The sequence below is a fragment of the Myzus persicae genome, unplaced genomic scaffold (genome assembly GCF_001856785.1).
Source record: "Myzus persicae strain clone G006 unplaced genomic scaffold, MPER_G0061.0, whole genome shotgun sequence".
NCBI lineage: Eukaryota > Metazoa > Arthropoda > Insecta > Hemiptera > Aphididae > Myzus > Myzus persicae.
In genome coordinates, this window is record NW_019103922.1 from 184679 (window position 1) to 196741 (window position 12063).

General features: G+C 24.5%; 1 protein-coding gene across 2 annotated transcripts; it reads right to left on the reverse strand.

Annotated features, from left to right (window-relative positions):
* Positions 1-3117: 3117 nt before the first annotated feature.
* On the reverse strand, positions 3118-11806 carry LOC111036346 (sorting nexin-14-like). 2 transcript variants are annotated; one of them, XR_002604759.1, is made up of 9 exons: positions 11709-11806; positions 8587-8655; positions 8289-8466; positions 8098-8229; positions 7786-7985; positions 6405-7709; positions 5941-6281; positions 5596-5878; positions 3118-3490 (listed from the first exon to the last, which is right to left on the reverse strand). XR_002604759.1 is itself a non-coding variant. In XM_022318344.1 (8 exons), the coding sequence occupies exons 1-8, from the start codon at positions 11804-11806 to the stop codon at positions 5655-5657; spliced, it is 2547 nt and encodes an 848-aa protein (XP_022174036.1). In that variant the 3' UTR covers positions 5294-5654. The 2 variants fall into 2 exon arrangements, 1 of the variants encoding a protein (XP_022174036.1); XM_022318344.1 differs by lacking the exon at positions 3118-3490 and having other exon boundaries at positions 5294-5878.
* Between the last annotated feature and the right edge of the window lie 257 nt (positions 11807-12063).

Here is a 12063-nt window from a genome sequence, read left to right on the forward strand (position 1 = left end):
ATAATAAGAAATACCTAATAATTAGTATTAACATTTTAAAAAATAAATAAATAATAATACAAAAATTAATTATAATATTTCTTAATGCGGAAATTAAATAAAAATATTAAAACGTAGGTACTTAAATACAATATAGGTATTAATTATAATAATATTATAATTTATTTCTGCTATTAGTATACCTTAATGTATGATTAACAACATTAAATGACCACAGACAAAAATAATACATCAGCAATATAGTTTTAACATTTATGAAGAAAATAAATTAAAAAATTAAAGCTTGTATGATTATTTTGAAAGGTTTGTTAGATTGACCTTAACATAGATTTGAATTACACGCATTTGATTTATGATTATGAAAACATCGGAATAAAACTGTTTCTATATATATATATATCTTGATATCTTGTTCATAATAATTTAGTAAACACAAAAATCCAAAGATTTTTTTATCATTTCTAGGTAAATAAAAAAATTGTTTTTTTTCTATTTAATATTTAAAACCTAAAATTAAGTTACTTGAATAATTTTGTTTAATGTAATGATTGTACATAGACAATATTAATGCTGTTTTTTAATTAAATAGATACAAAAAAGCATTAATATTTAAAACCATTTCAGGCTAAATAATAGCATATTAAAAAAAATGTTATCACGAATTTGATCTGGCCTTTAAAATGTCATAGTAAACATTAGCTGAAAGTTATTACATTTAGGTAGTTATTATATGCATAGTAAAACTAATTATTTAAATTCATGTAAGTACCTAACTCGTACAACAATATTTTATCAATTAGTTTTTTGTAACCTATTAATCGTTGATAGATAAATTAAATGAATCAAATATTTTTTTAAATATATTTATGTACTATTTTTAATTTAAATTACTTATTGCTGCAGTGAAACATTTGAATGTTTGAATTTATAGTATCATATGAAATTTTTGAAAAATTATTTTTACTATATGGATGGAAGTGCTAAAACAAAATATTAAATCAGTTAAGTCAGTTATTATTTTCAAAGTTACACAGTAATATGGAAATTTAAATGTACGTAATATGAGCTGTGAAATAATTTAAATATCATGAAATATCATATTATACCTATCAAAGTTAAGACTGATAACGGAAAATTTTTTTAAAAATACTCTTGGTTTATTCATATTTTTTAAGCTTGGTCACTTGGTTGAGTTATGACAAATAGATTTTGTTGAGTTTTTGACATGTTTACACATTGAGCAATGATCCAATTATGAAAAAGATTTCAGTGATTTTTATTCATGTAGTTATAAGATTAATTCGGGTCTTTAATAACGATATACTTTTAATAAAATCGTACAGCAAAATAAATATCATTGGTTTCAACTTTTAGGTGTATGAAACTTAACAGTTTCATAAAGTTATGAGATACTGTCATTAAAAAAGAAGGAAATGTCTAAACCGGTGTTTCACAAAGCTTGCACCATGGTGTCTGCACAGCGGTGTCTTTACAGGGTTGTCCTGCAGTAGAATTTTATATGGTTCAAAAATAAATTTGAAAACCCAATGATGGTGTCTATGGATACAATTATGTAAATAAGAATGTATAAATTATGTATAATTTAAATTAAACACAGATATTTTTCATATTACCCATTGCAAATTTTGTCTGATTTTTATTTAATTGTTCTAGTCATATGACTTGGGGAGAGCAGACTTAGAAAACTTTAGTAGGTACAAATAGGCCGCCGCATAAAAGCTTGGAAACCACTGGGTTATAAAATTACTTTTCTAAGTAGAAAAAAAGTAGAAATACACTTAAAACTGCACATTACAGAGCCGAAATATTTGGTTTTAATAGTTACTGGATCAAAGATAAAAGGTTCTTATACTTAAAATATATTTAACAAAACAAAAAACCTAAAAATAATTCAAAGTATTGCTGGCCCCAAAATTGTAATTATGACAACAAAAATTCTGATTAAGTCAACACAGATAAATGAAGACATTAATTTATTCTTAAAATCTTAGAGATGATCAAAATTAAAGTAATACATTTTTTTGAAGATTGTAAGGTTTTTGAAAAAAAATGTGTACGAATCAGGTTTTCATAAACATAAACAATTTTATTTAGTAAAGGTATTAATACTTTCAAAAATTATCATTTTGAATTGCAAGATAAGTGCGTATATAATATACACAACTATGTATTTAATAAAAATAATTAACACAAGCTATAATTGACATATTTGCTGACTCCAATAACCAAATTAAATTGACAAATTTTATTTTAATTTAAAATAATAATGCTATATATATATATATATATATAGTTAAGTGGTAAATCAAATTAAATCAATGATACAACAAAAATAAATAAATTTATGCCAAATGATGAAATATTATGAAATGGATGTTTGATACAAATTTATGCATTTTACGCCTATTTATTTTTGACAAACAAAATAAATAAATAAGAAACCCTTAAATATTAGTGTCTTTTTGGTTCTTATAATTACAAGTATAAATAATAGTTTTAAATAAACTAAATAAATGTGTACATATCATTAAATTTGCGCATAGCTAATGCTAGGTAAACATAATTTTAACCAATTTTATATTACCTTATTAAATACAGATGGATTCTTTATTATGTAATAACTGAATACAGCAGAATATTAAATCAATTATTTGGTTACTTATAAAATATTATAAAAATTGAATTATTAGTTATTAATTATGACTGTGCACAAGAACAACTAAGATGCATCGTAGCATTTTTTAATAGCAAGATGATTAATCACAAATTTTAAAACAACTGTTGAGCATAGGTAGACATTAATTAGTTGAATTTTTGGGGCGAATAATATGGCCTGCTCTCAGATTAAAATATAGATGTTACTTGAGATATGGGACTATTGATATTTCTGGAGAAATAATACTCTAGAACCACTCCTTTTCAACATGTCACCCATGCTGTTTAGTGGGCTTTGAAGAAGTTTAGGTGGGCAAACCTTCACAATATGTATATTGTATACATTTTAAATGCTTCAAATATATTTAACTTTTGTTCACATTTTATAAAACAAGTTATTTATTTTATGAGTCATTTAATGGAATATTTAAACATATATTTATATTTTTCACATTTTAGATATGTCCAAAATCATGGTTTATATTTTACGTAAGAAATACTTATTTAAAAAGATATTTTATTCTATAATACACATCTTAGTAATATTGTGAGCAGTAAAAAAATATATTAATACATATTTATGTTTTATTGGTTAAGTTTTTTTTCTAAAGTTAATATTGTGTTTTAATATATTTTGTCAAAATTGTTCTATAACTTAGAGTATGTAATACATATAAATATGAATTTATAGTATTTAATACAATTATTCAAGACTAATATTTGACTAAACGTATGATTTCTAAGCTGTGAATGGCCGCAGTGACGAGCTGCGACGACTAGTTGCAATTTGAAAACAGTACTTTAATTGAACAAACTGAAAAAAGAAACTTTCGACTAGCAAAGATATTTTTTTAATGAAATCTGATTTTTAAAGTTACCAAGCAATACACAATTTAAATAACAATATACTACAAGTTACAACCACTATTATTACCTCTACGGTTTTTGTTCAAATTCTAATTATTTATGAAGGTACCTATAATTTAATTTGTTTTAAATAGTTTGTGTCTCTGTACTAAAACTAACTAAGTTTTATTTTGTTTTTGTATTAGAAACTTATGAGTATTCAAATAATATTGAAAAAAACAATACTTTTATAATATATATTAACAATTTTAAATATTTCTTATATAATAAGTATTCTTAAACAATACAACCACTTTAAGCACATTGAGGTATAATTTACGTGCTTTATATAATAACATCATAAATAGGATTATTTTTATTTTATTTTAAAATACTATTTTATTAAAAATAAATCTATTATCTGTAGAAAACAAAACTATAACATCTATGACATAATCTAACAAAAAAATGTATTCTAGTAATAAATTCTATTATTTATTAGTTAATAAGTGTATAACAGAGGATAATGTTTTGAAAGCCACAATTAAATAAATGTTTTTAAGAGGACATCATACCCATATGTGTTTTCTCAGTCTAACTAACATAACAAATTGTACGTTCAGTAGATCACATAAAGCTTCGTTAGTTTAAAAATTATAGTGAATTGAAATCTTATAAAATTCAAGGGTAAGATTATTATTCAGAAGTCCTCATGAGCTTTTTTAATTTTTTAAATTTTGAAGCGAGTTAAAAGTATTTTAAAATTATACATCTTAAATACTCTTAACTCACTACGAAATTAAAGCTAAGAGTAAAATTTGCTAGTAAGACAGAGACGGCACATGCGGGTATGACGTCCTTTTAAGTTTAGGAACATTTGTATCTAAAAATAATTAACTGCTGAAAATGTCTTTGGTAATTTTTTAATATTCAACCTATTTTAAGACTATAGATACCAAAATTAATGAAATAAAGAATTATCATTAACATTATTACATTCTTAATTCTTTATAAACATAGCTTTTGAAAGCACCTATTTTTGTGTTTTATGACTAATGACTTTTGGAGGTATAATAAAAGTAATTTAAGCAATATTACTTATACATTTTTTCCTAAATAAATTACTTTTACGTTTTCGAAATATTTTTTAATTTATATGGATGGTTTTTGAAATATTAATGTTTCAATAAACACAATTTCTGGCTAATACATAAGTAAAAATTTCATAATTAGATTAAAAAAGATAAAACATAAAAAAAACAGTTATTCACTTAAATGTATTAACAAATATTATTTTGGAACTAACCAGGAAAATTAATGTTAGCATTTATAACTAAAATGTTGGTATTAGTTTTAATATATTCTTACAATATTTATAATATATTTTCAACAATCTATACATATATACATAATTATTTAATTATAATTGGACCTACATGGTTAATAAAAACAAACTATTGATATTAATTCATAACGATAGCAATGGTTGAGTTCCTCTGACTAAAATTAAATATTTATGTATACGCATAGATATAATAATATATATTAGACAACATTGATCAAATTAATTTTCTAAATAAGGATGGTAAACCGACAGTCTGTGAATTTATTTAAACCTACCAACTACCATATTTTTTATCAGTTAAAAATGTTATTCTTATAATAGTGAAATAAAAATATAATGCTGAATTAATTTTGTACATTATTTATGTCTTATAAGGTTTATTTAAAAAATAACTTAAAGTAATGATGAATGTATGTATTATGATTGATAATTTCATCATCAAATATACAGGTATATTATGCATAAATGGTAATATTATTTTAAAAATACATGTTTTTCAATGAATAATAATACTTATTTGAAGATTAGAACTATTTTCTTGTCAAATTGTGTAAGCTATTTTTAATGAGTATAATAAAACTTTTCCTTCAAATTTAATTTAAAAATATTCTATAAATAAATTAATAAATAAATCAAAATAACAATTATTTAGTCAAACAAGCATGGAGAATTCAAGTAATTAGGCTTTTAAAACTATTAAACAACTATAAAGCATATAAATAATATACCTTATTTTGACATTAAGGAATGTATCACTCAATATTATCACAGCAATGAAGTTTCATCATCATAATTGTTCGTTAAGTTGTGTTCGTAGTTCTGGAAACATTTCTGCTAGTAAAACATCTAAAAGCCTGTAGAATAATTGTTTATTCATCACTGAATTTTGTGTACATTGAAACAAACACATATACAGTGGAAAAAAAACTGAATTATTCAATAGTTTTAAATGTTCAACTGAAATTTGATGATCAGTCTTTTTTGGCGCATCATCACCGGGAAATAGAAGATCTATAAGAATAAAAATAATATTCAATTTACAAATGTTTATGCATTGAGAAACTTCTACATACTTTCTAACAGTTCGATTAAGGTTGAAATTTTGGAAGGTGTTATTGATCTTACAATACGAAGACTGATGTAGCGCTGTATAATAGAATCAATAATATTACCACATATTGATTGTACTGCCAAAATTAATCGGACAACAGCATTTGACATATTGTACACATAAACTCCAAAAAAAATGATGCAGTTAATTGGAGTACAGGGAAATTGTATTTGATCTGATATTTCTTCTAATGTTGATTGGGTTTCATCTTTAATTATATTTAAGTTATTACCAAAAATCGGATTCTCAGCAATTTTAAATTTTCTTTCAGGAGGATGTTCACTTAAATCTTTCCACTCATACCTGTAATTCAAAACAGAGGTATCATGACATTTTTAATTTAGTATCATTTGTATCTAATTGTATAATATAATACTAAATATTAATAACAAATTGTTAAATAGTAGAATTATATTGTATTTATACCTTTGTTTTAATTTAGTTTCAATCGAAGCCATAAAAACAGAAATGAATGATTCTAAATTTTGTCCCCTTTCTTTTCTTAAAGCCATTGGCATAGATTTCCTTAACAATCTTCCAATGGCTGATTCTGAATCTTCAAAATTGTCTATGGAGGTTAAAAACATATGCAATAAGTCAGATCCCCTAAGCTCAGGTTTCTGTAACAGTTGATTGAGAAATTGCAAATATATGTCATTATTTTCTGTTTTTTGTAATAAAATTCTTCTTGAAGGTAATCGAGCATCCACAAATACTCCATGAAATTCAGTGAGTTTTGATTTTAAGGTGTAAAAGTCAGCAAGTCTTCTTTCTACACACCATTGTTTAATTGAATCATTTTTAATTGTCTCTACTGTAATGAAAAATACTAATGATTGACCACCGTTGGATCCAGATTCTAACTTCATAGCTGATGTTACATCAGTTACCTTCCATGTGCTTAAATCTCTTTCACTATTAATGATTTCATTATCAATAGATAGATCTTCTCCATACTCTGGATCACATTCAGAAGATAAAGAATCAAATTGACCATCATATATTGTACTTGACTTCATAGCTCCTTTAAGCCTATTTAATTTGCGACTAAGCTTAGAAGCATGATTTTTTTTTTCATTATTTGACAATGATTCTTGTGATGAATCAGTCTCTGGAACATTGCGTGGTCCACATATCCAAGAAAAATATTCATCAGAATTATGAAACTCTATCCAGTAACTATTTTGTAAGATAGAATAAGTTTGTTCGTAAGCTTGATACAGTGGCTTTGAATTTTGGAGTTTAATAACATCCTTGGATAAAACTTTTCTTAGCTGACTTACCAACTCAGGATCAAAACTTATACAATCTGGTGAATGAGAACTAAAATACACAGAAAATATATCCCAAGCATCTCGATAGAGCATGTCAAGTTCTTGAGATGATATTTCAGGTCTTAACATGCGCTTGTTAAACTGATCAACATCTAAACAAAATTGTAGCAAATGTACAGCACCTTTTCGTTTCAAAAAAACTGTAAATGCTGATAATATAGTCGAATCTTTAAATATACTACGCATTTCAAGTTGTACAGGATCATTTTGATTTTCAGCTATAAACTTTGATAAAAATTCAACTTGTTCATCTTTACATGTCGTAGTTGTTGAAATAATTGATGATTTGGATAATTTTGACCAAGTAAAAGCAATGTTGGTTGGGTTACATATTACATCAGATATTGGCAACAATACCCAAAGTGAAAGAAGTTCTCGCAGTAAAGTATAAAATATCCTGTAAAGCAAATTAAGTCAGTAAATTATGTTATTTTATACAGAAACAGAATTATTTAAATAAAATATATTCATACGCGCACTGAAGATCAGTTTGTCGAATTATGAATGGCAGTAAACTTGAAGATACTTTTTTAAGGTACATAATCTCAACTTTACGATTACTGATGGCATAATGATATGCAATTTTTTCACCCTTTTCCATTTTTTGGCAGTGCCTTATATGAGATAAACATATTGGAATTACTTTATGCAGCACAATACCTTCTAAATTCAACTGAAATATTACATAAAAAGTAAATAATTTTTTCATGAAAATAAAATGATAATATATCTCTTTATTTAAAAACTGATTTAATATGAATATTATATGTAACTATTATACTAACTTGTAATAATCTTTTAAGCAATGCACTTGTTGCAAATCGTATAACTTGCTTAATTTCTTTTATAAAATGTGGATCGTTTGAAATATTATTATACCAACTTTCTATATATACCTTTATAATTTTTGATAATAACTAAAAATAATAATAAAGAGTATTTAATTTAAGATTATTTACTATAAAATAAATTTTACTTTATCTATTGAAGAATCAATTTGTTCTGGTATTAATAATCCTTTCCATGGTGTTTCTTGATTTAGACATTTTAAATGTATGTCACATGAAATACAGTTTTTGCAATTATTACACTTAAATATTTTAGTCTTATCAAATATATTCTCTGATCCAGGGGTGGTATTTAAATTTTGGTTCCTGTAAAATAAATCCAATTACAAGCAATAATCTAAAATGTATGAGAGTGCCAAAAATATGTTTTTAAATGTTATAGTTTCAAGTATTGTTAGTAAAATAGATAGTATAAATTAAACTTACTTAAAGGCATAATCAAACATGTAATATCCACAACCGATCGCAATAATAATAATGATGAAACTCAAACATCTGGATAAAATAAAAATAAAATGGTTTTTATAAATCATATTATTGTTTTAATATTAACAATCAATACATTATATTTATTAAAGTAGTTTGACTAGCTATAATAGAAAACATTTATACTTAATTCTTAAACTAAGTAGTCAGAATTTGAGGGTTTAATTTAGTTGTTGAGCAGTATCAAAAACACTAGTACAAATTCATCACTAGTTTCATGTAATATATTATATAAATATGTAATCAAAGTTCATCATTTAGATACATGTTGTATATCATTTAAATACAACCTACATTTTATTTTTTTTACCTTCTACAGCATAGGCCATTGAGTATGTGGGAGGGGGGGAGTACAGTTCATACATCTAGAATTCATGTTTTTATGTAAGGCATAGATTTGCTACCAAAATTGAGTTAGGGTGGTCACCCATCTGGGAGCCAATGAGCTGAACAATGCTTGATCATAGCACACATAGTCTATATTGCTAATCATTGAACCACACTAGGCCCACTTAAAACTATGTTATAATAATATTTGGTTAAGTAATGAATTTGTAATTATTTGTGAATCGGTATTCATTTAGTATGTGACCTTCTGGACCACGTGACCTACCGTATTGGATATTCATTTAGTATTTTTAGACAAATTAAAAATCACAAAATTATATTATTTTATTATTATTAATTAATTAGTAATAAAGTAAGTAAACAATATTACAGGATTACATTTAATAATGTCAAAATTAGTAGGGAAAAAATGTATGAATTATTATTATTATTACAGCAATAATATGTCAAAATTATTCAGTTATAAAATTATTTTACAGTAAAAATTTTTTAATTTATTTAAAAAAAAAATGTCTAGCAATACAAGTAGACAACTTTTTAGGCAGGTCACATAACAAACTCAATTTTTGTTCGGAAGGTCACATACGAAACAAATACCAGTCAATCTACATTAATGGTGATAAAAATGAGTTTGACTTCCAAATTTTAATGTGTTATGTGTGGTAAAATTTTCCTTTTTTTAATAAATTTAGTCCATAATTTGTCTATAATTCTTTAAAAAGTTTCTAACATAAACTTTAAAATTAATAATACTAATTTGCATTTAATACCCACTTTTATTTTAAAATAAAATAAAATATATAGGTACCTATACATCTATTTTGTAATTAATGTGTTTTATTAACTTAAACTGTCATTCTATAGCACTTTAATTAATTAATTAATTTTATTTCATTTAAATTTTTCTTTATATAATATATAAAGAAATATATCAACTTCTTTCAGTCAAGAATTGTGACAGAGTAGGGAGTTGACAAATTAATAATATAAATTTTAAAATGTAAATTAGTAAATTACAAGAAACACCTTATTACCTAAAAATTAATGAGACGCAACTCTCCATAAAAAATAATGAATAAAAACCGAAAATCTAAAGTAATACAAGAAATTGAAATTATCAAGAATGAAATTACAATAAAAGTAAACATAAATTAATACATATAAAAATAGACAAAGAACAAACTAAAGTCGAGTTCTAAATCTCAACCGGAAAATAGAATATGTATTTATATTAATTAAACACTAGATAATATTTGAACTAAAAATAAAATGAAATTTAAAAAAAAACAATAATAAAACTATAAAATCACTAAAATACAGACTATTATATTAAAGTAGTAGACAAATCGGCGAGTAGCCACTTATAAACTTCATTTTTCCTATAGACTCGGGTTGAAATAGGTTGGACCTAAATAATCTACAAAAGATTGCCCAAAAGTTTTTTTTGTGTACTTTACTGGTAAATTATAAGCTCTATGTTCTCTTAATTGAGAAAAATCAGTATAGTATGAACAGTAAGGTGCCTAAAACACTACCCTGAGGCATACCATATTTAATAAAACTAGGATCATCATTTAACATCATTTAGTTTCACTATTTGTTGTCTATTCTTATTACAATGTACTCTTAAGTACATTTATAAAAAGAGAATGAATCTTAATTGGCGCAATTTAAACTACATGATAAAATGTACAATTATATCAGCACACTATTTTTTTTTCTTAACTAATCCATACTGAAAATAGCAAATATGTGTTTTGCAGAACTAATCTTGTATTGTTCGCTTTAATATTAAAGAGAATTGATCTATTATCAAACTCAAGTTAAAATAGGGATCCCAGACTTATTTTTTTAAATACAGGACATTTTAAATCATACTAATACTTGTAATTTACATAGATATTAATTAAGTGAAGAGGATGAGGGGTCATATTCCCTCAAAATTCAAAATGTATAGTCAAGATTTTTTTACTTTTTAAATAGTCACCAGATTTTTTGTAGGTACCTTAAAAATATATTGAAATATAGGATAATTGAACCTTCGTTAATAATTAACATAGGTACCATAAAATTAAAAATGTGATATTTCTTATATACATTCTTAGTAAACATTCGATAACTAAAATTTTATTTGGCCTCAATATAAAGTTTATTTTTTATTTTTCCTCACATTAAACAAAAACTTAATACTCAATACTTGTAAGTCAAAAAAATTATATTAAAAAAAAAATAAGAAGAATATTATGTGACTTAAATAAAATTATTTAAATTTTAAATTGCTTAATGATAAGAAAAAAATTAATTGTTTTAATAATTTTGAAATAAGGTACCTACATACAGAACAGATTATTCAAAATACGTAACAAAAATGTTATTTTGGACTGTCAGGAGACAGTAAATAAGTACATTCATAAGACTTGGTGCTTACAGCAGATGCAATATTTAATCTTTATATAATGTTTAATGTTTATTATATTACAATGTCATTTAAAGAACATAAGCTTGTTATATTCATAAATAATTAAATTGTAAGATTAAAGAATGTTTTCAAATAAATAACAGAATTACCAATTAGATTTCTTTTGATTGTAAACCAGTTTATAAAATAAAGAATACCATACAGGTAAGTAAACAAATGAACAAAAATTGCTGGTACAATTGAAATGATTTTTTAAGTCTTAGCATATTGTGTACAAACTTCATTTGCAACTTACCCCCATACAAACAAATTGAACAGAAGTACACAGCTAATGGCCACTAAGCCATAGTAAACAATCCTGTCATCTGTCAACAGGTCGAGGATGTCTTTCATTTTGCTCCATAACAAACACCCGAAGCGTCTTGCAAGAAACCGACTAGAGACCGTAAAACACGAATTGGTCGATTACAATATTAGTCATCGTCGCTATTGACGTGTTTCTGTATATATAATTATTTACAATTAACAACAATTATTATAATGACGGCATAATAACACTCGAATATTGTGTTACACTCGTAAAATGTATTAAATTATATTGTATTACTATTATAATACGCCAGTGATTTGTTACGAATTTACGGGTTATC